Source organism: Engystomops pustulosus, chromosome 2 (assembly GCF_040894005.1).
Source record: "Engystomops pustulosus chromosome 2, aEngPut4.maternal, whole genome shotgun sequence".
In the NCBI taxonomy this organism is placed as follows: Eukaryota; Metazoa; Chordata; class Amphibia; order Anura; family Leptodactylidae; genus Engystomops; species Engystomops pustulosus.
In genome coordinates, this window is record NC_092412.1 from 232,971,092 (window position 1) to 232,996,317 (window position 25,226).

The 25,226-nt window shown below is 40.3% G+C and overlaps 1 protein-coding gene across 2 annotated transcripts in view; it reads right to left on the reverse strand.

Moving 5' to 3' along the window:
• Positions 1 to 25,226, reverse strand: part of EPHA3 (EPH receptor A3) — a 285,857-nt gene that overhangs the window by 34,416 nt on the left and 226,215 nt on the right. For both annotated transcript variants that reach the window (XM_072138525.1, XM_072138524.1), the window contains exons 8-10: positions 21,952 to 22,054; positions 18,023 to 18,090; positions 3,012 to 3,137 (exon numbers count right to left, since the gene is read on the reverse strand). In XM_072138525.1, coding sequence (XP_071994626.1) covers positions 3,012 to 3,137; positions 18,023 to 18,090; positions 21,952 to 22,054 — 297 coding nt within the window. The remainder of the gene's footprint in view (positions 1 to 3,011; positions 3,138 to 18,022; positions 18,091 to 21,951; positions 22,055 to 25,226) is intronic.

The following is a 25,226-nucleotide window of genomic DNA, read 5'->3' on the forward strand; positions in this document are numbered from 1 at the left end:
GGACTGCATATCAGATAGGAGAAGTACACAGTCCATTCTGTAAATATTGGGGCACATTTACTTACCGGGTCCGAGGAGTTCACAGACACAGTTTGAAAGTTAAATCCCTCGCTCAGTCCAAATCAGTCGGATCGTCCAACGGCCCGCCCCCTGATTTAATCCCCTGTTAAATACCTGACACAGCCGCGCAAAACCCTAAAATGCCGGAAAGTCGATGTGCGCCCGCGGAGCATTAGTAGATAAGCCCCATAGTGTAATGATAATTACTGCATGATATTATTCTTTATTCCTCATACCACCACTTACAATAAATGATGGCATAGGGAGATGTGATTCCTACCAATACCTGTGAGATCTGTTATTGTACAATACAGGCAGTCCCCGGGTCACATACAAGTTTGATTCCATAGGTTTGTACTGTATATTTTAGAATTGTGGCTCCAGCCAAAATTTTTTTTTGCCCCAGTGACAATTGGAGTTTCAACAATTTTTGCTGTGATTGGACCAATGATTAGCAATAAAGCTTCATTACAGACACTTTACAGCTGAGGGACTACAGTAAAGCATTCACAGTGCTTCACCAGAGGTCACATAGGTCAGAGGGGTCCGTCTTAAACTAGTGTTGTCTGTAAGTCGGGTGTCCTTAAGTAGGGGACCGCCTGTACTCCCATCCAAATCAAGCATGGATAAATCAGGGACACTTACTCACAGATCCAGACACAGAGACTGTGGTAATCTTCTTATATTTGTTATCCATTACCTTCCTTCTAAAATCAACTTTTAAAATTATGCTAATCACTAGAGCCCCTCCATGCTGCAGATTTACAGGCTGTCTTACCCTTCCCCTGCACTCGCAGCTCTTTTCCCTCCCTCTGCTCTTGTACAGTGTAACAGCCTGCAGCATGGAAGGGCTCTGATAACCACCCCAGCCTGTGAATCTACGGAATGAAGGGGCTCTAGAAATGCATTCCAGAGCCATTCAGCCTCATTAGCATAATTTTAAAAGTTGATTTTAGAAGGAAAGAGGCCATGGATAACACATTACTATTGCCTGGTTTAAGATATAAGATTGCCTGGATCTATGAGTAAATGTCCCTGGTTTATCATGGTGGATTTTAATGATAGATTTCCTCTAAAGTGAATCTGATTCACAAAAAACTATGGAAACCTTCTGAAAATGGTTAATCTTTAAATGTAAGTGATCCGCCCTGCAGCAGACAGAATAGCATGCGGTTATTTCATTTGGCCATTTACAGACTAATAACTGAATGACTCTTGTCTTCCTGTCATTTCTAATTAGATATAACTGGAAAACAGCCCTGGGTGATCGGAAAACATTACAGGAATAAATATCTGTTGTATTGTAGCCTCGGCGCTGCACAGTGTGTGGGAATGGATCTGTAGATGTAGTAGAGCGGAGTTGGTCAGATGTAGCCGACATTGAGAGAACGTTTGTGATGTGACCCATTACTAAAGGTAAATGTATTGGGGCACATTTACTATAAATAAAGTGCAGTTTACCTGTGTAGTGTGCACAGGGCACCGGAATTGTGGAGCCCGTTTATCATAGATCTGGTGCCCCCTGCACTGCTCCAACATAGTGCACCAACTTTTTTCATGCACCTTTAACATGGGGCGTGCAAAATAGTTCTGTCGGACTTTGCATGTTAAATCTGGTGCACGGTCCAACTGAGCTCCGGAACGCCCTTTTCAGTGCAGAAATGTTATAGAGCAGCCGTGACATAAAAGGGTCGTGTGCGACCCATAGGAGGCGCAGACACTTCTTAAATATAAGTGCAAGAAGTTTGAACAAGAAAGAATTTGCAAAGAATTTGAAAACTGGTGCCTGGTCCATGGTAAATGTGCCCCATTATCTTATCTTACTATGCCTAAATAGTCCAACTGCAAAGAACCTTATCTTTCAGAATTCATCAGGCTTGATAAAGAATTGCAGAATTTCAGATAAAGACAGTTGCCAAAATAGGAGGGAATTGGATCTTTATCTGCCCAAATGCCCAGCTATGTCTTTAACTTTGGTTTTAGCTGCTATAGAGATCAAGAGAAGGGTATCTGAAGTGACACTCCCCCTGCAGCCTCTAAAAATGACTCATCTCAGGCAAAATATGACTCTTTTCATCTCATTTGACTTTAAAGGAGATTTTTTTTATAGGTTAACAGACAGGTTTTATCATAAATGAGGAAATTCAGGAATGGACATTTTATACCTGAGGAGGTTGGTCGTTTAATGGGGTAAAAGCTGGTAACATTAAGTAACAAAGCCGGCACCACTATATAGGTGTATCTGCTGATTTTCGTCTTCCTGTCACAGAATTCATCAACAGCGCGGCACAAACTGCTGGGCATTAATATTTTATGGTATATTTTCTACACACACTATACTATTATTGGCTAATAAAAAAATAACTAGGAGGTATTAAAATCAATGCAGAACTTGTGCTTTTATTGAAAGCATTTCCAGATCCAATTCCCCAAGTAAGAAATACATAGTAATAAATATGTTCTCCGTGCCTGTGCGACCAGGTATGGACTTTTTTAAAGGACCAGACCTACAAATAATCAAAGCGACATAGATTGGATTATAATAAAAGCTGGTACCGGCGCGTTTTGTAGCCGGGCCTGCTGGATGTATTGATAGAATACAATTCCCTGTGTGATTTGCCAGCCACATTTTAAAGGGCCACAAAGACCAAAATGTAATAAGCCTGATATAAAAAAATGGCGTGCTTACCCAGGTGTATATATGCAGTGTTTATAATGAGGGTTATTATTGGCTTCTCATAAAGCCTAATGGCCAATATCAAAGCAATACTTTACACCTGACAGCAGATGTATCCGCCATACATGCCAGGGTCAGAAGGCGCCTTCCTACTCGCTTATTATATGTAGTGGTCCCCACTGCTCACTACACGTCTATTACATGTAACATTAGCGTAAATAATACATTTATTTTTTTTTTACTTATTTACTTCATATGGAATTTAGTTTCTTACCCGCTCCTATGACTGTGTCTATGGAGATACACGTAGAGTCCAGCTCCTTAGCAAATTCATGCACCGCTTGGCTGGGGTCTTCATAGGTGTGAGGGTCTACGTACGTCCTGAGTCCAGGAAACTTTACTGATAAGGGGAAAAGAAAAAACAATATTTGAGAAATCATAATATTCCATGCATTTTCCTGGAATTATTTTCTGCTATGTGCCCCCCGATGTGGTAGAGCGTTTCCGAAATGGAGAGAATTACAACAATTGGGCACCATATAGCACCTCCAATGGTACTCAATGGGGCAAATTTACTTACCTGGTCCTGTCGCGATCCCCGATTCGGACGGTTTGACGAGGATGAAGTCCGGCGCGATTCAGGAAGCTTGTGCGTCTAATTTCGTGCATCCGTTGCTTCTCCGCTGAGGTCCGCCGAAGTTCACCTTCTTCTTCCCAGTGCTTGTAAGTGCTGATCTTACGACACAATCCTAAATGTTACACGCGTAGTCCGAATCCGTTGGGTTGTCTGACGACCCGCCACACCAGTCCGACACAATCCCCGGCGTGATGCGGCGCAAAACGGAAATCGTCGGGAAACCCGACAAAAATGCGCTCCGTGGACCCTTAGTAAATGACCCACAATGTATCAAGATTGGACCCTCTCTGTCCTGAGCTGGACAAAGCCCCATCCTCGTGGAGTGACAATGTTCATGTGACTCAGCCGGACTCTCTTCATGACTATTAATAGCTATTGCCCGGGTAATCCAGTGTCCAAATCATTCATATGTAGTATACCTTGTGGTCTACAGTGGCTTATTGATTTATCCTGGTTGTCTATGAAATATTGGTTGAGTACTTATATCCCTGGTGGTCTAGAGTGTCCAAGAGATTAATATCTAGAATCCCCAATGGTTTACAGTGGCTTAGTTTAATATATCTCTGTTGGTCTGTGTTAACTTATTGATTGATATCTAATATGCCTAGTGGTCTATAGTGACAAAGGATTTAATACCTTATATCCCTGGTGGTCTAAAGTGACTTAGTCACTTACAACTAAAATCCATGGTGGGCTAGAGTGTGCTAGCTATGAATATCTAAAATCTTCTTGGAAAGCAGCTTAGTCATTAACACCAAGTATCACATGTGGTCTACACTGACTTATTGTTTGATATCTAATATGTCTGGTGGTGGAAAGTGATTTAGGGTTCAGTACCTAATAACCCTGGTGATCTGGAATTATCAAACAAATGACCACAATAGATACTAGCCCCTATCTAGCCTAGTACCTTTTGTGGTCTACAAAGACTTGTTTGTTTGATATCTAATATACCTGGTGGTCCAGAGTAACTTAGAATTTAATGGGTTATGACTCTCTTGTCATTTATACCTAAAATCCCTGGTGGGCTACAGTCTCTTAGCATATTAATATCTAATATTCCATGTGGTGGAAAGTGATTAAGGGTTTAATACCTAATATTGCTAAAGGTCTGGAGTTAGTTTGTTACTTTGATCTAAAATCCCTGGTGGTCTAGAGCATCTTAGAAATGAAGGTCTAATATCTCAAGTGGCTCAATTATCACCAAATTATCACCAGATTTTCACCAAATCTCTACAAGAAGATTTAGACTTAACTGCAAAGGACCCACATTGACACTACAATGAGAAGTGGATTATAATTTAGGTAATTTCGGGTTGTAGACCAGGGACCAAGCCTTCTAGGGGGCTCATGGCCACCCAAACCACCCACCAAATTGTATACACAGAAGGGCCTGTACACATGACATCCTTTTACATCTGTCCCTCTCAATACACATGTACACAAGAGCCTTTTCAGGACCATTGAAGGTCCTCCAAAGGTCCTAAAACCACAAATTGAAAGCAGCAAAAGGGACGTATCCTCCATTCCCCAAGAAGCTGATGCTAGTACCATATTATGTGACTTGTAGGGGCTATAATATTGATACAACCCAGAGCCCAAGGTGGTCTTACTCCACCCCTGACTACAATCTAATGCTTATATTAGATTTATATAAGAAATGCTGTAAACTCATTCATTTACTAGATACAATGACAATTCCATTTAGAATCAATGTATCTTCTTCCAATCTCCCGCTTCCGATCCTGTAGTATTCTGTTCTTTCCTCCTTCCGTCCTCCTTTTATCTACCATCATTCTTTCTCCAGTCTATTTATTTGAAAGAGGAAATCGAAGGTTATGCCGGAGCCGTTCCTTCTGTTTAGCACATAAATAATGGCACATTGGTTTCTCCTAATACTCAGCAAGTTTAATGAATTTTCTTATAATAAATGGCGGCGGCTGTTTTTTACGGAAATACGCTTTAATTCAGCAGAAGGGTTTAGAGATTGCTTGAGCTGGATTTGTAACGTGTTAAATGACAAATTAATTTTCGGGCCACTATGACTTATCCCCAGACTGGTTATAGAGAAGGAAATAGTTGCTTTTCCTATGAAGACTGGGTCATGTTGTTTGTGGGGGACTGGGCATAAACAGAGCTCTTTGTTAGGGGTCGGGGTGTTACGCTGGAACGCCTCGGAACGCTGATGAATTGTTCCATTGTATGAAGGTGCGAGAACTCGCTGCCTGTAAAAACAATACAATTAACAAACACAATTAAGGCCAATGTAAACATCGCCTCTGGCGAAACCATAAACTGCCTGGTAATGATCATTCAGAGCTTTGAGCCCCCAGTCCTAACTCCCCAGATGGCGAACAACATCCATTGCAAGATTTGTCCTTCACTTGCAAAAGGAGCTTTCTTTATGCTTATGTAAAGTAGCGAACGCAGGACGATAAAGAGGAAAAAGTAATGATCCTGCATGATGGCGGAGCGCCGAATCCATGTACTATACAAATCCATCAAGATCCTTATGTACTTCTATGGGACGTTCTTCCTTTGGCATTATATACACAATATAATATCTGTTTTATCCAGGGACATGATAAGTAACTTTGTATTGTACTGAAAGTCTTAAAAATAGTCTGAAAAACTGTAATAATAAAACAATCCAGGATTAGCCTCTATCTATCATCTATCTGTCTATCTATCATCTATCTATCTATCTATCTATCTATCTATCTATCTATCTATCATCTATCTATCATATCTATCTATCTATCTATCTACATATCATCTATCTATCTATCTATCTATCTATCTATCTATCTATCTATCATCTATCTATCATCTATCTCATATCTATCTATCTATCTATCTATCTATCTATCTATCTATCTATCTATCTATCTATCTATCTATCATCTATCTGTCTATCTATCATCTATCTGTCTATCTATCTATCTCCTATCTATCTATCTATCTATCTATCTATCTATCTATCTATCTATCATTATCTATCTATCTCATATCTATTTATCTATCTATCTATCTATCTATCTCATATCTATCTATCTATCTATCTATCTATCTATCTATCTATCTATCTATCTATCATTATCTATCTATCTATTATCTATCTGTCTATCTATCTATCTATCTCATATCTATCTATGTATCTCATATCTATCTATCTATCTATCTATCTATCTATCATCTATAGATACACATATATAAATAGATAGATAGATAAATAGATAGATAGATAATAGATAGATATATAGATGATAGATAGATAATAGATAGATAGATAGATAGATAGATAGATAGATAGATATATAGATGATAGATAGATAGATAGATAGATAGATAGATAGATAGATAGATAGATAGATAGATAGATATATGATAGATAGGTAGATGATCTATAATATGTACAAGGGTCTACACTGAATTTATATCTAAAATCCCTGGTGCTCTATAGTGTCCTGGTGATTTATATCTAAATCCAAAAGCAGCAAATGAGCAGTGAGCGTGCTTGAGAAAGGTGGGAGGCACCACCGAAACGTCACATTGGAATAAACTTCACCTTTGAACTTTGAATTACCTTGGAGTGCTGCCTATTTTTGGATTTTTAGATAGATAGATAGATAGATGATAGATAGATAGATAGATAGATAGATAGATAGATATGGGATAGATAGATAGATAGATAGATATATGATAGATAGGTAGATGATCTATAATATGTACAAGGGTCTACACTGAATTTATATCTAAAATCCCTGGTGCTCTATAGTGTCCTGGTGAGTTATATCTAATATCGCCATTAACTTATTAATTGATATTTAATATCCCTGGTGGTCTAGATTACCTTAATGGTCTGGAGGGTCAATTCTTAACTTGGTCATATGCTCTCAATAACTGTTGGCCATAAGTTTGTTTGACAGATAATTTCCTGTTTATCCTGTGAAGGATAGGGCCTAACTTGCTGATCGGTGGGGGTCTCAGTGAGGGGATTTACACAGTTCATTACAACGGGGGTCTGATGTACCCCAGTGGGTCGCGCATGGTCGGGATGCCCCGTTCATCTCTATGGAGCTGACAGAGATTGCTGAGTACGGGTTAGGTTAGTTTTTAATATGATTATGTTTTACTAATGCTTAAAGAGATTTCCCACGTTATAGGGCCTAACTTGCTGATCAGTGGGGGTCTCAGTGCTGAGACCTCTACAGATCTTGAGAACGAGGGGTCTGTCAGACTACTGGAGCAGACGGCCATGCATGATCATTCTGCTCCATTAATCTCTATGGAGCTGATGGATCACCGCACTCACCGATCTCCATCAGCTCCATAGAGATTATTGGAGCAGAACGGTCATGTGTGTCTGTCTGCTCCATTAGTCTGACGGAGCAGTGATGGGTCCGACTGACCCCTCGTTTTCGTGATCTGTTGGGGTCTTAGCACTGAGACCCCTACTGATCAGCAAGTTAGGCCCTATCACGTGGGCCTAACTTTAGTTTGTGGGAAAACCCCTTTAATATAACATGCCATTGTTCACTTTGTAATGATACCATATGACAGTTGGATCATGTTTTATGTATCTTATTTTTTCACTTTATGGGCAGATGTATCTTTTTCTTTGTCTTTTTTTTTCTTTTTGTTTTTCTTTTTTTTTTTGCACATTTTTGTCAATTTCTCTGCAGCCCGTGGCGAACTGTTTTCCTACTTTGTGACCAATTCATCTTTAAACTGCGGCAGATGTTGGCACATGATATGTTACTGATTACACCAACTACCTAAAAAGCTGTAAAGAGATGTGCAAATAGACTCTGGTCCCCATCAGGCATAGGATACTGTTCTGTATAGGTTGCCCCAAAAAATTGCACAAATAGCCTGATTTGCACGATTTAGCTAAAGGAAATCAGCCCTGGGGTAAATCAGAGAGCAGAACTGCTCAAAAGTAAAAAAAAAAAACACAAGTGCAAACTGACAACCTAAGATACAACCACTCTTATATGTTTGATTATGTGAGTTCACTTCTGACCAATTGGATTGTGACTTAAACCTTTAATATGAGCTGGTTCATACACACTGGGGCTCATTTACTAAGGGTCGTGCTGGTCACTCTCATCGGACTGTGCAAGGTTTTCCAGGTGATACAAGTCTTGCACAGGTATTAAACAAGTGTCTGCACCGGGATTTTGATGCACGCAATCGTTTTTTTTGGCGTTGCGCTGGCTTCCATGCGATACAATTTAGAAGGCGTGCCATCGGATGATCGGACTGATTCGGACAGAGCGCAGGATTTGACTTTCAAATTGTGTCGCAAGCCCAAGTACTTACATGCACCAGGAAGAAGAAGGTGAACTCTGTCAGATCTGAGCGGGGAAGCGACACATGCAGGATATCGGGCGCACAATCTTAGTGAATCGCGGCAGAGTGCATTATTGTCGGTGAACTCCGGTGACGGGGGAAGTAAATGTGCCCCACTATGCTTGAATAAGGTGAATTTACTGCTCATTTCACATTACATCTTGGAATGCTGTTTTATTCTTTCTATCTATTTGTACTCTCCAATAAACAAGCTTTTAATCGCCATATTTTGTTGTTCCTCTGTTATTACTCCCAGAAATGTATGACTATATTGGCAATTGGGTGTTATCAGTTTGGGACATGTCCCTACAAAACCTGACATCCTCCAATCCGAGCTGCTAGTACTAGATTGAGCATGGGCTATCGGATATGGGCAAACGTTTCTCCCATTTGTCGATTTCTAGGAGGCATAACAGAGCAACTGCACAACAGAGAGTTATGGGAAAAAAATTATCCGATACTTTTTTTTTTCATTTTGAGCTTTAAATATAATATCTAAGTTTCCCTACACACATACTGTACATATATCTTAAATTACTCTGGGAAAAACTTAACGCAGAGGGAGTCAACTCTCGTAATTCTTGTAATGAAAACAATCTGCAGATTGTTGATCATTACCAAAGCAATTTGCTTAAAACCCGGTTCACTGAAAAACCTCCAAAATAACAAAAAAATAAATAAAAGACTCTTCTAAATGCTCCATTTACTGTACGAGGCTTACAAGTTAATGTTGCAGAAATATTTCCCATCATACGGTATTACAATAGGTAAGGCTGTGGTTTTTCTTTCTGCCTGCTCGCCACCGGAGCGCCTGATGGGGGAAACGTTAAGTGTGTGTCAAATTAAAAGCAGTGAATGATTCCATTAAATGTCCCATAGAAAAGATCACAAGAAGCGGCCGGCCAGATACTGTGCCCCCCTGACACCCACGTTCTTTAGGAGTTTACGCTGCAGAAAATAAGCTTACACTTTGCGGCTGAGATTTCTTTGAGAGTCGCCTCCAGGGAGTGGGTGAAGCCGGGATACAATGGCCGTAATCTCTTCGCACCGATAATTAGGGGCAGCACATGTCGTAAATGGGTTCTGTCACGAATAACAGATAATAAACACATGCACATGTGTTAAGCCCCTCTGTTCTACAGCTCATTCTGTGCAAACACAATCATTTCCCTCCTCTCCTTCTACCAGCGTGATCCGCCCCGGGGCTACCCAAGTGTAAGAGGTGCTAGTCAGACGGGGGCAGCTCAGGAGGTGAAACACTTCTCCGGGTCTTTGATGGGAAGTCATGGGATTTTCTATATTGCCGCAGCCTGCAGCACAAGTCGTGATTTTTTCATTGGCAGTAACACATGGGAAAAGGCCAAGGCTTGTTTTAAAAGATGGCATTTATTGACTCTGCGTCAGACAGACTGACATAATGCACAGAATGTAAATAAACGGAGAGTCGCCCCAATAACATATCTGACAGCGCTAATGGCAGCCGATGAGATCCAAGAAGGAAAGCTCCTGACAGCATTGGTGTATATGGGAGACTAATACAGATGTGTATATAGAGGTCCAAAAGTCAACTAGTCATTGGGTCAAGTCAACTGAATGGACAGATTGGGTTTGTTATTCTCCATGAGAAACAGCATTGGGGTACAAGGAACTGACGTTTGTGAGCCCACGGAACGTGAACAAACATTCAGATGTCAATGCAATTTGGTTCTCGAGATCTGGGTCTTATATTTTCTCCATGTGTAAGCAAAGTTGTGATCTGCAATTTCATCTCCCAGAAGCATTATATAGAGCAGGAGGGACAAGCCATTTCTACGTATTAAGCAGGAGGCATTATACTGAGCAGGAGGAGCCGAGCAGATTGTACATAGTTTCCTATGTGCAGGCAGCATGTTATAGAGCAGGAGCATCTTAGCAGAGAATATGTAGTGTCCTATAGGCATGTTATAGAGCAAGAGGAGCACATTATATATAGTGTCCTATATGCAGGCGGCATTTTATAGAGCAGAAGGAACTGAGAAGATTATAAAATGTCCTATCTGCAGGTGGCATGTTATAGAGCAGGAGATGAGCAGATTATACATAGTGTCCTATCTACAGGCAGCATGTTATAGAGCAGGAGGAGCTGAGAACATTCTGCATAGTGCCCTATCTGCAGGCAGTATTTAAAAAAAAAAAAATGTATTCCTGATGTGACTACTATATCTGCAGTGCTATAGCTATGACATTATTGTGCTGTGTTATTCAAAAAATTATAATGTCAACCTGTTTAGAAGTTAATATTTTTTATAACTTTAGGAAGAAGATTTGTGACTTTCTATTAGACAGGTTATAATTGGGTATATTAAAGCGTGATGCACCTGTCACCCTCATAACATCTCATGATGTATGTTCCCAAGTCTGGTCCTCAAGGACCTTACCACTGCTTATTTCAAGATCATCTTCCTCCCATACAGGTGGCTCTATCGTTAGCAGCCGGGATGTGTCCGGGTAATTAATGCAGCGACTCTCGTGTGAGACAATCCATAATAACTACTTTCTTTATCAGGGGAATGAGTATTTGAGAGGCTCAGATATTAAAGACGGCATTAATTAGCTGCAAATCTGAAATATTCAACAGCACAAGTCTGACGGCCATCCTTGAAGGGTGAACTCTACATCCTTGACTTAGAAGGGATAATATATCCTCAAGAAAAAAAAGTATCCATATTGAAAGAAAACTTCTGGGAATTAAACACTGATTGAGAATTTACCATTTAAATTATATAGGAAAAGTGCACAAGCAAATTGCTTAAAGGAGGAGGACACAGGGATGGATGGAGGTCTACGCTCTTCTAAACGTTTCTTCACCATTAAGAAATTGCTATTTCCTGACTCCTTTGGGAACTTGATGGTCCCATCATCTGGAAACAAGATATTGAAGAAGAAGTAAAAGACTCCAACTCCATAAAATGTTTTGCCAGTTGGAAATGTGGGAAGACTTGTTTAAAGAGGACCTGTCACCCATAATTTCAGCACTAGGAGCTGCTTACTGTAGTAAGCCGCACCTAGTGCTGAAACAAACGCCGCAGTGTTATAGTGATAGCGTTACCGGAAACCTCCGTTAACGCTATCTAACACTGCGGCAGGGTACAGTGTAATCATCGGACCGATCGCAAAGAAGTCCGATGTATTCGTGAGGCGGCGGGTTGGAGCGTTGTTACGTGCGGCAGTCACCGCTATCACTCTAACACTGCGGCATTTGTTTCAGCACTAAGAGCTGCTTACTTTAGTACTTTAGTAAGCAGCTCCTAATGCCGAAATTATGGGTGACAGGTCCTCTTTAAGGGTTTGTCCTCTTTGGGTCATCCATTTTAATTAAAGAGCCCCACAAGTTTGTTATTGGGTGTCTTTCTCTTGACATTCTAAGTGATTTGCTATAATCTTTGGGAAATATTTAATTCCCTTGCACCATTCATTTTGGAGCTGCCCGTTTACCCGAGTCAAAACCTGTTATCAGTGTTGGACTGAGGTTCCTTGGGTCCACCTGATAACACATTTCTGGGGGCCCACCCAGGTTATCGAACCTTAAGAACTAGATCCTAGTAGCCTCTAAATTGGGTTGTCTTCTGATAGTTCTCTGGTGTCTATTTTTAGGATAAAGCATCAGTGAAGTCTGGTTCTTGCTGCAGCCAATTGTCTTACAACTTGAGCCAAATCTGTTGCACGGTTTATGAAGAGGAGGAGGGAATTGATTATCTCTATGGACAGGAGAAATATTTATATAGTTTTTATAGTCTTTATTGTGGTATAATAGAAGATACAACTTAAAGGAAAGCTACCAGCAAAATCCATCATGATAAACCAGGGACACTTATAGATCCAGGCACTGTGACTGTGGCAATCTTCTTATATTTGTTAGCCATGGTCACCTTTCTTCTAAGATCAGCTTTTAAAATTATGCAAATGAGACGGATTGACTCCCTTTCACAATGGGAGGGGGAAGCGCTCCTGCACAGTAACATCCCCAGGGGCTCTTCTGGCTCAAAGTTGGTTTTAGAAGGAAGGAGACTATGGATAACAAACATAAGAAGATTACCACATTACCTGGATCTATGAGTAGGTGTCCCTCGTTTATCATGATGGATTTTGATGGTAGATTTACTTTAAATAAAAGTGGAACAGACATAGCATTGGGGGAGGGACTATTGTTGATTTACTGCCTGAAGAAGGTCTGAACTGTAGAAAAATGGATGTAAGTGATGACAGCTCTCCCTGTGTTAATATGTATATACAGAAGGCTGTACGTCATAGTTTATGGGTGGAGTAATCAGGACTCTCCTGTCTCTCCCTGGAGTCCTGCCAGGATTTACTCAGCTTTTTACCCAGAATTCTTGCTTTACATTAAATAAACATACATTATATATAAGAAAGTTCATTCCTATTATATCTTGCTTAGAAAAGTCATTCATGTGAAATCACTTGCGGTAATTGGTTAACTTTAAGTCCTCAACAACAATATATACAATAATAGACATTAGCCACACGCTTATGAGTAATATGTCAAGTGGTACAGTACAACCTGGGAAGCTGAGCCGCATTCAGGTACTTGACATTAAACTTGTGCATGGATGATTAATTACTGGCTCCATAGGATCAAGAGTATTAAATCTTAGAAACGCTGATCTTAAGTTAGCAGTTACTGTATTAGCTAAATTAGGAATGTGCTATTTGGTTGATTTCGGATAATTCTGCATTTGTAAATACAGACAGTCCCCGGGTTACATACAAGATAGGTTCCATAGGTTTGTTCTTAAGTTGAATTTGTATGTAAGTTGAAACTGTATATTTTTTAATTGTAGTTGTAATTGATCCGGACAAAAAAATTTTTGGGGCCCAGTAACAATTGGAGTTTCAAAATTTTTTGCTGTAATTGGACCAAGAATTATCAATAAAGCTTCATTACAGACACATTACAGCTTATCATTGCAGTCTGGGACTATAGAAACATCCAAAGAGCTTCACCAGAGGTCACAGTGAACAGAGAGGTCCGTCTGTAACTAGGGGTCATCTGTAAGTTGGGTGTCCTTAAGTAGGGGACCGGCGTATATATTTTTTTACAAAGTCCAGATGGAGGTGTAAAAGTCAGCTTCTGTATGTTCTATCAGTTTGCACTCGGGTGTTGCTATGGGAAACGCCAATTATCTTCCGTGCTTCTGTTTTTAGCATGGAACGTCTGCAGAAATCCTCACTCCGCGTATAAGACTGAATTGTACTTAGTTCCCAATTACAGGTGTTAAAACACTTGCTTTTGTAAATGACTTTGAAGCAGAAACACCTTATCAAACACGACTAGTTATACAAGTGTGGAAACACTTCTTTTATAAGATTTTCAAATTTGATAAAGCGATGCTTAGAAAGCAGTTCTTGTGCCAAAGTCTTTTTATGGCCAGAAGACGTTTTTGGAATTAAGCTTTCACAGAAGAAGAAAAAAAAAATCTGACTTTTCAGACTTATTGTGTGAGAGGCAGTCATTGAGCCCTACAAAGGCAGCCAGGAAACTATTAAATTATACAAACACCTCTAATTCTTACAGTCTAAATAATACTTGTTTATCTTAGCATAAAAAGTACAATTCGGGGGGTGACATAATCATGTAAGCTGTCAGTAGTACTTTATAAAACCAACTGAACGACTGTGTGATCCCGACTGTTATTGTGCAGCAAAAACAATAAAAGAATCAGTACATGGCCTAAAATAATTTATAGGTTCAAAGCCACAACAAGTTTGGGTTTTAGAGATGTGTCAATTTACAAGTATTTGGGTGGAATGTCCAAATTTTGGAGTTAAATGTTGAGAAATATGCTTTATCAAGACCGTAATATTTCTGGGCAACAATATTCAAAAAATTATCCATAACCGAAAACCCCTTTAAAGGGAAGTGGACACCAGGACCCCCTTTTTCAGAGACTCCATGTCCACAGCGACAATAGTAAGCCAAATCAAAAACATTTTTATATTAATCCTTTCTTTTTTAGTTATTAGAGAAACTTATATTGAAGTTTACCTTGTGTCCTCTTCTGGTGTGTCGAGCATCGGCTGTCTATTGATGAACGGTCCCCCCCCCCCTTACCCTTGGGAAACCGATCAACATCTGTCGGATACAAAAAACAAAAACCTGCCCATTGCACTCCTCCCTTTTTACCCTTGATTCTCCCTTCCTGACGTCCCAAGACCTCCTGAAGTCCCACCCCGAGCTCATCTTCTGGCTGAACGCGTCAGGCAATTCTCCCTCCTGCACAGTCAGCATTTTCCGCTGGACATGCCCAGTCCCTGCATCAATCTACACATGCGCCACACTACGCACAGTATTCCTAGGCAGTGAGGCGCGTATGCAACTCACTATAGGGTTTGCGTTCCTCCTGGCGCCTCACTGCCGAGCAACAATTTGTGCAGTGTGGCACATGTGCATGCTTAGCCTGGGCAAATTGCCTGACTGAGTCAGGAGCCTGTAGTGGGACCAGTTTTGGGATGTCAGGAGGAGAGAATCAAAGGGAGAGGAGTGAGATGGGTGGGCTTTTGCTTTTTGAATCAGACAGATAACGACTTGTTTCCCAAGGTGGGGGGCTCTTCAATGGTCATACCCAGCCAACACTAGACACACCACAGTGGGTCCCACTGCTTGCATCCTTTGTGATTCAACACCTACTCAGTGCCTCTGACAGTTGCAACTGCGGTAAGAATCCATTAAATATTCTTTGCCCCAAAGATGTTACTGAAAATTGGCGTATGACATAGTCTTAGGAATAATAAGGGTAACTAAGCTTCCCATTTTTAAAGTATTTAAAGACCATTCTACAAACTAGCATCACAGCTCGGGTGTATAAAGGGTGTATAAAGAATGACAGAATGTGATGACATAATCTGGTAATCTGGACTTTTCTGCCTTCTCCGCAATATAATTAGGAAGACATTTTACACATCCAGCTGTATCAGCCTCCTGGTGTCATTTACCCGTTCACTGGAGACACAATTTATCCACATTTTATGGCTGTTTATGGCCTTCACAAAATCTTCAGCTAGTTCAGCATAATTTGAAAGTAATTTTCATCACGGAATTGGTACCAAATGGCTACGGAACAGGCGGAGATCTGCCACCGCTCTCCAATAAAACGGCAGCAACATAAAATCTGTAAAGTTCCACTCCACAAAAAAAGCCATTTGTTTGTCAATTACAGATATAGGATGCCATACATGGAATGCAGAAGCTGGGTACAATGGATGCACAATGCAAAAATACTGGGAATTATAGGTAGCGTGGGTTTAAAATTGATTTTTCAAGGCCATTTTTTCAAGGCCATTTTCAGTGGTAACTAGTGAGGACTGGGCCACATTTCAAAGTTGTGGTCGGACCTTTCTCCATATCATAGAGAATGCATATTGTTGCATGCAAGAGGCCAAAAGGTGCCCATACACTATATTATGGTCAGTATTTCCAAATTGCCCTCAATATGCGCCAGGTACCATTGGACACCAGATGGTGGTAGCTCCAGTAAAGGTCAGGATCCTGAGGAAGTTTCAAATTCTTTTACACGTGTTTCCAATGTCTATATATAAGGATCTTCTTTACTTATCTGATTTATTTAAATTAATGTTTCAAATTTTCTTTACAGGTTCTGTAATGAATAATCAGTTTGTCCGTAGAGTAATGGAGTAACTAGAATGTTTGTAAATGATATTGTTCGTCCAGGAACAAATTAATATTGTACAGTAACTAAAAGGAGGGATGTATATTCGAGAAAAGCCGGTCTGGGAAAAATAGTGACCCAATGAATAAGTCACGGTTTAATGAAGTGAAATGTATGAACTGCTACATACATTCAGTAGACGCCACTATTAGCAGGGGGCCTCAGTGGGAATCTATGTAAAACTCATCAGACATTAGGAACAGGAACATTCCCTGAGTACCATAGTATGCTGTACATCTTGTACAATACACATCTATTTACCAGATTTTCAATCAGAGGTCTCAACAAGTCTCAGAAGACAACACATGCTTATATTGAGTTATAATCTGCTTGTCCTAATATGTTTTACCACCAACTATTGGTCATTGGAGGCAGCATAGGCAGTTGCCTAAGGTACCAAAAAAGAAGTACATTTTATGGATTATTTTCAATTATTTCAACTTGGGATGTCTAATACTGAAGGTCCATCCACTAGTAACTCCATATCACAACGAGAGGTCCCAAGCCTATACACTATAAGGCAGCTCCAGAGGACTTGCAACGCCCTATTTTGTTGAATGTTTGTGGTCGGACCCACAGCAATCCGACATTTATCCTCTTTTAGATGAATAGATACATTTATTTAGTGAGGACCTTCCTTTCACAATGTCAGTAAATAAGATTTTGTGGACTTTTGTAACATCGCTGTGCTGTATCTGACGAATGTCTGCTGTTGCTTATATATAGAATTCCTTAGAAAGATCAAGACCAGGTTCACACACAACAACCTGTGGAAAACCTGCTGCAGTAGGATGAGATTTAAATGGGTTTCCAACTACTGCTCTTTGGTGGTCTCATTTTTTCATAGTGCTCTATATGAATGGGTGCCTGCACTCCAACTGAAGGACTTCAAGACCTATATATGGGACTGTAGCGAATAGTCCGAGTGACGTGAATGGTACGCTGGTTACGCATTTGCACAAAAACTTGATTTATATGAAGAACTTTCAGGTTCTTCCTCTCTAATTCTCTTAATCTTTGGAGGCCGACGCCACCCTTGGGTCACATGACTCCCAGGCAGCATGAGAGAGGGTATGTAGACAGTAACGACTGCATGACTCTCTCCATCCTCTGGGTCCTGCTGCCCACAACTCCCTGCTATGAATGGGTGACCCTGTTAGGGTCTTATACTTACCCTGTTTATGTTGCCAAGCCAGCTAGGCTAAAAAAGTTGTTCCAAGTTTTTGAAGTGTATTAGCAGACTCATGCAAAGCGTGTAAAACCCTATTTTCAAAGAGAATAGTGACGTCCTGATACATATTATAAATTATATTCCTTTTCAATATTGACACAATATCAAATGAATGAAATTTACTAGTTAATAATCCAGTTTTTGCTAAGTCACTAATAGAAAGTGTAAGGAGCGGCACTGCAGTAAGAGGAGTAACCAATAGGTGTCGTATGCTGTATGCTGTAATGCTGCAGTACTACCTAGGTTCACATGTCGTAGGCTGCTAAGGGAATACAAATGCGAATACATTGTTCCCACATAATCGCTGTTAAATGGAACTTATAAATCACGTTACTTACAGTGACCATTTCCAAAGTGAAGTCTTTTTTCATCGGGACTGTGCACTGATTTATTGTATCCACAGAACCTGCAAGAGCAAACACAAACATTCATTTCCTCAATGATGCAGGAAAACATATTTACCTTGTGATAAGATAGCAAATGTATTGTTTAGGGACCGGCTTTGCCGAGTAAGTGGCGGCAGGTCACGAAGTGGCAAGGGAGGCCAATTAAATCTGGATAAGCAAAAACTGCAAACTTTATGACTTACATCCTACATCCACACAACAGTCTAAGAAAGGCAAAGGATTCAGAGTAAGGGGGAACAAAGAAGAACATGAAACAATTTAGTGATAGACTGGAATTTATTACTTTTATTTATATTAATATTGCTATACTATAACAGTGAAAGATCTATGACATTTTTTACTCCCTATGAAGAAATAGTTAATATTTTTATGGCCCGGTTTTCCAAAACTAAGAAGTTCTTGAAACTTATTACAATCTGAATTAAAGGGACACAGATTTATGCAAAGTAGTTCAATATCAATTGCCAATTTATTTCCCGTGACCCATTTGCCCTAATGATGATTGGTCATGACTGGTCCAATTTCCATGGGACTAACTGACCCTCTGATTTGTCTAAGAAGCACTTGACCCCAATTGAACATTATGGTGATAAAGGTAGGGAGACATCAAACTTATGAGTGAAAGTAGTTTTACTCTAGTTGTCCCTACACCAGGCCAGGATTCTTCGATCATAAACCAGCATCCACAGGAACCAGACCCTATCATAATACCTAATGGTGGGGGTATTGTACCCAAACAGATTAAAGGGGTCAGAAACTAGTCATGAAACTAGAGGAGGTCACATCTAGAAACCCCCATCTTGTTTCACACATCAAATAATTACATTATACTACAAATGCATGTTTTACAGTACCTTGCAATCCTGTTCTGAGACCCAGATTTTTTTGGTTTGCCTACATTAAAAAACAAACAAACAATGTGACTTGTCTGTGCTACTCACTCCTCAGCAAACAGCCCCCACCTATGTACTCCTGTACAACTCCTCCCGCCTGTTCTTTCACTCACACAGGGACAGAGCTAACAATGTGGTGAGCTGACATCAGTGGGGGAGGGAGGAGCTGTACAGGACCAGCTCAGACAAGTCACATGTTTTTTTTTTTATTTGAAGGCAAAACAAAACAAATCTGGGACTCAGAACAGGATTCTGTCCGGCTGCTAGGTAAGGAAAAAACAAACAATTATATTGTAATGCAAATGCCCAGAAAAGGCACAAAGACATCTTTGCAATTGAGCTGTAATATGCTACTGCAATATATATTTAGTAAAAATGAGGTCCATGGTGACAGGTTCCTTTTAGCTGTGAACAGACAGTGAAGCCGGTTCCTGGTTGTATCGCACAGCTGGCTGCTCCTCAGTGCGGCTGTGCAATAGGAATGATGGGCGTGCATGCTCTAGAGTTTCCGAGAACCCGGTGAGTGACATATCGAAAGATTTGTCAAAGTCAAAAACAAAAGATTCAGATTCGATTTGATTCCTGAAAAATGCCAGATTTGTACTGAATCTGCAAAGAATAAGTCTGTTCTTCGCTATATGGCAGTGTTATGAGCATTTGAGATTTTTGTGCCACCCAGGCTCTGTGATGTGAGGCTTTCTACTGACCACCAGAGTAATGTAGTAATTAATCGCCGTCTACAAAGGTCCCAGAAGAAATAAACAGTAACGTTTCAGGCAGCAAGTGTCAGATTGCCAAAGTTGTGGCTTGTAATGAGGAGATACTTAGTTTCCTTCATGGGTCAGGTATCAGGGGGTCTAACACTTGTGTCTTTTAACACGTCCAGCTGTAAACTCCTAGGATGCAAGTCTGTATGAAAATGCTCATTACTACAAAAGTCACTTTGGGGATACTGGCTACTACCATTGAGGTCAATATGCCTTCATGGCTCACCATCATCTATCCAGGAGGCTGGAACGTAATGAGATATGATCTCACATGTTCTATCCATCAATGTCTATTCCAGCCTCTTGAGAAAAGACAAAAAAAGTCTAAAATTTATATCAGGCAATCCAAAACCCAAAATAGCAATTGAGGTTACTACTCCTCGAAAGTGTAGATCAAAGAGCGGGAGACCTTAAAAATCGAGAACGTTGCATTAATCTACAGGAAAACACGTGTGCATTGAGCTTGACAAATTTGAAGTATGAGATCTTGAACAATTTAATAGAAACACAAGGGAAACGTCAGGTCCATGTGGTTATGAAATCTAATCCTGCAGGGCTTGAAAAGTCACTTGCATAGCGTAGTTTACACATAATCAGCCGCTGCAGCCCAGGGTTCTCATAAGAGCCTAAGATGTCACACCTGGCTTTAATAGAAATAACATTGCGCATGAGATAGTAAACTTAATCAGGCATACACAGGTCAAATCTCAGGCAATCTTATTTAATAAGGTGTGAAATACAGCTACAGAAAACAGCAAACAGCTCGCAAAGCAGCTGAAATACACAACATGATTATGTTAACAGGAGGAAAATTCTGCAATAACGTGAGAAATAAAACAAATCAACAATGTCGTTTTATTGTTTCCATTGTATTCTTGTTTATGGCTTACTACTAGGTACTATGTGCAGTTTATGTTACTCTTGAAGATATGGCTTCATTTCAATACTATCTATGTCAGGGTCCTTCAACCTATGGTTCTCCAGCTGTAAAACCTCAAGGGTTTTGTTGTTGGGGAGCTGAGCTAGTAGACGTAATAGCTCCCCAAAAGTTTCTCTACTACATAAGAAGACATCAATACTATGAAGGCAACCTAGAAATTGGGGGTTTATTTTCGGATTTCGCACTTAGAATCATTAGCTACTTCTATGGCATATCATAATATTTCCATCTTGAAGAGTCATATGTTGGAGACCAAAAGTCAGTGAGACGCATCTATTATACACTGGAGCTAAATGTGCCAGTGTAAGATGTTGTCCCCAACCCCCGGCAGACGTTCGATTTATCAGAGGCTTCGGTCTCCCGATAGATCCTGGTGGGCGAAAGCACTGCTCCAGCGGGGCATCTCTACCCCAGTTCTGGACCTTGTGTAGAATTATGCCATTGCCTGGGCCTGAATGGGCACAGGCTACAACTTCTGCACAGACGTGCCAGCCTACTTTTCATCTGGCCCTGTCCCCCTTTATGCCTCTTCACGCCCACTTGCCATGAAGGTGGCATAACGTGGTAATTGCATATCCTAATGCTGCTGGATTTTTGGGTCCACTTTGCTTTCAGTCATACTGACTGTTCCAGGTTTCCTTCTTACGAAAAAGAGTCATGGCACTTCTCCAATATTTGATCTTTGAAGATAATGATGATATATGTATTCATTGGGCCCCTACATCTTGCACATTTGGTAATATTATTGCTTAATATTAATAAAAGGTCTTCTTCACAGCCATGTTACAGCCATGTTATATATATGGACGCATACTAATAAAATTAAATTTAGAGTCTTAGCCATAGTTTGATAATTATTCATATTGGCTTCAAAAATATTTAACTGTGTAATGTTCAGTGGAAGGACATGTATTAATAGGCGGAAAGAGTTGGAGTTGGTGGTCAAGATAAGAGGTCCTCTTCACATTCTAACAACTTACCGCATACTAATAAATCGAAAGCTGTCACTGTAGCTAGAGTTTGATAACTATGTTTTATGACTTTACAGTGATATTAGCATTTTCTATGTTATCTACTAGGACAATTGTGTAAATTCGGAGCAATCAATATCAGCTGACACATATCGATCTGGTCTATCTTGCAATGAAACCTCTAGATCTTCAGCCTCTACCATTGATATAAGTTCATACTCAGTAACACATATACAGTATTTATTGTATATAATGCTGATAATAATACGTATATGTCCTGACAACTCACCTTCCGATAAGTATGTACACAACCACGGTGAGCAGGATAATTACTATGGCCGCTGAGATGCCAATCATCACCACTTGGCTGTTCTCACTGGAGATGGAAAAAGCTGGAAAGAAACAGTGAAAGAAAAGTGTTAGCTCATCAGAAATGACACATGACTGATCCTTCTATACATGGACTGAAAGCACGCAAATCCTGTTAGTGGCGTTACAAGCTGCGACTTTCATTAACACCAACATTCCTGCCAATGTCATTATCATACAGTGCCCTCCTACTGTATGCCTCCTATGTAACTACATCTCTACCTCTGTGGTCTGTTCGAAAGGAATCACCAAGTACAATGGGCCTGTTTATATAAAAATGTTCTCATTTTCAGGTTAACTCCCTTGGAGATCTGGACACTGCGGGACCTTATTCTTTTTTTTCTATAGCTCTAGTCTTTATGATTTTGGAGAACAATTGTATCAATTGGACAGTTCCTTGCACGGAACTGTAACTGGAACAGCATGTCTTATTAGAGAGAGAAGATAAGAGGATAAGATATTCAAAATGATAGCGTCAGAGTTATGTTGGGCTTTTTCTACCATACAATTGGCTAAGAACTGGACATTGAATATCATGGGTCCATTTACAACCAACCAATATCATGATTTAATTGGGTTGGGTCAACAAACTGCATTAAAATGGATAATACCTCGTGATATAATACATAATGGAAAGTGTACACTATGGGGGTCATTTACGAAGGGCCCGATTCGCGTTTTCCCGACGTGTTACCTGAATATTTCCGATTTGCGCCGATTTCCCCTGTATTGCCCCGGGATTTTGGCGCACGCGATCGGATTGTGGTACATCGGCGCCGACATGCACTGAAATTGGGGGGCGTGGCCGAGCGAAAACCCGACGGATTCGGAAAAACCGCCGCATTTAAAAAAAGAAATGTGTCGCTTAGGACGCGCTTACCTTCACTCAGCCCGAGCCGGTGAACTCCAGTGCGTTCCGATGCTTTTCAGCGCAGCACCACCTGGTGGACGGCGGAGGAACTACCTTAATGAATCCCGGCCGAACCCGAATCCACCGCAGAGAACGCGCCGCTGGATCGCGAACGGACCGGGTAAGTAAATCTGCTCCTATATGTGACTTTCCCCTATTAGTGACGAGTGTATCCAAAGTGGAGCAATGATCCTTCCCAAAATGCAACTTGAGCCATTTAATTACCACTGGTCACTTTGAGACTCAGCTTGAGGACTGAATCCTGCCTGGCCTTGTAATGCAGTTCTGTGTTGTGTCCAGGGGACCCAAATCCACAAAGTTTTATATGAACCCGAACTTTCCGGTTCAGGTCTGCTCAACACTATCCCCTACACATTACGTGGGTATACATCATACTTTCCTCTTTAAAAAAAACATGTTTTCTTGTGAATAACTTCTACAAATGGATATCCAGCTCGATGGAAAGAAGGGATTATGCCGCCAACAGAATCTTATGGAGACAATGAATTAAAAATGTTGAAATCAAACTTTGCTATTATCGCTTATTATCTACTATTGTGGAGAGTTGAGCGGGACAATTCTATAAATATCTGGCTGGTCCGATTGAAGCTATTAGTTATGGAGGGCATTAATCTATTGCACATGGGTATATAAAATCTCATTTGCATTAGGCCTTTGCAGGGCTCATAAGTGCACAAAAAGGTGTAAGGCCCCTCCCTATAGATATGGGCCGAGCAGAAACTTTTAGCAATGTGCTGCAAGTGCCTTTCGTAAAAGCTGTGGCTGAAGTTAAAGCTTGTCCACCATTGGGCATAAGCTCAATACCCGAATTGTTATTGTATCTCTCTTGTCTTACATAGAAGTATGTCTCCTATATTTCACTATGACATCTAATAATCCAGAACATCAGATGATCCTATATATATTATAAGGTACCGTCAATGAATTAAAGGAATTTTACTTAAGTTTTTGAGTCTTCAATAAAATAGTTTTTTTATGGATTTTGTACTTCTCTAATATACAGGGACCCTTTACGACTGATCTCAGGTTATACCTATGGAGGTGCTAGCTTCTCCACCTGGTACTTGGAAGTGATGACATAGCTGGATGAAGTATTAACCTTAGACCTTGCAAAACACTTTTGATTCCCTCTGAATTGTGACTAATGTTGTGGGCAATCCAAAATGAATGGTGAAAATGTAAAAGAGGAAACACCACGTTACATCAGGTGTAATTCACAAACCCTATAAATAGAGAGAATATTTCGCAAACATAATCGCCTCTGAATGTGTTGCTGCTGAATTACATTATCACTTGAGATGAGCAAAAATAAATAGGTTTGATCTTTCATGTGACTGAAGACTCTGTAGATGTATATGTATATGAAGGTTAGGTTGTATATGAAGCCAATAACAGATTTGTGAGGGCACTACATTTAGGACCACCAGTAATCAGTGGATTATCTCTATCTTTGGAATTAAATTCAACAATTAAATTCAGCACAGAGATTAGAACTGGAAAAAATCTCCATTCTCTCTGTAGTAGCTGGTCTAGGAACTGCAGCTCCACCTCTATAAAGAGAATGGAGCTGTTCTTTCGTGGTCCTGAGCGATGCACCTCCCACTGATCTGATATTAATAACCTATCCTATGGATAAGTTCTCAATATTATTAACTCAAAAAGTCTTTTAAATGTAAAAAACCAAAACCAACAGAAGCATGACTGGCCATGTCTATGGAGGGCTCCCTAATGGCGTCCTCCTTAGACGTGGCAGATGCTTGGTCGGGAGGAATAGGGTTGTGAATTTCTCTTCCATGAGCAAAAACTGTATTATCTGGCAGGGGAAGGGGGGGGGGTTATGTAGGGATTTCGAAGGGTAGTTTTTGTCCAGATCACGAAAGTTGTTGAAATTACTAATATCAGATTAGATCAAATTTGGTGAATGTTTCAGAAATGACCAACTTCGAAATTCTCTTTGATGCAACAAGACAACAATTAAGTTTGGGCAGTTAAAACAAAGCAGGGGGCATTCATTCTTGACTTTCATATGGAAAACTGACATATTTTATTTTTTGTTGCTCCAGTTGTACCTTATCTATGAAGTGTCAACACCACCATATTGCTGCTTTTCTGAACTTGGTTTTCCAACTTGGTTTTTGGCACAGTTTTTGGCACACACTTAGAGCTACAAAAATCTGGTCTACAGACTTCACCTTCATGAATGGGGATTTAAGTTAGACCACTTTCGGTGGTGCGCCAATTCATTAACCCCACATGTGCCACAA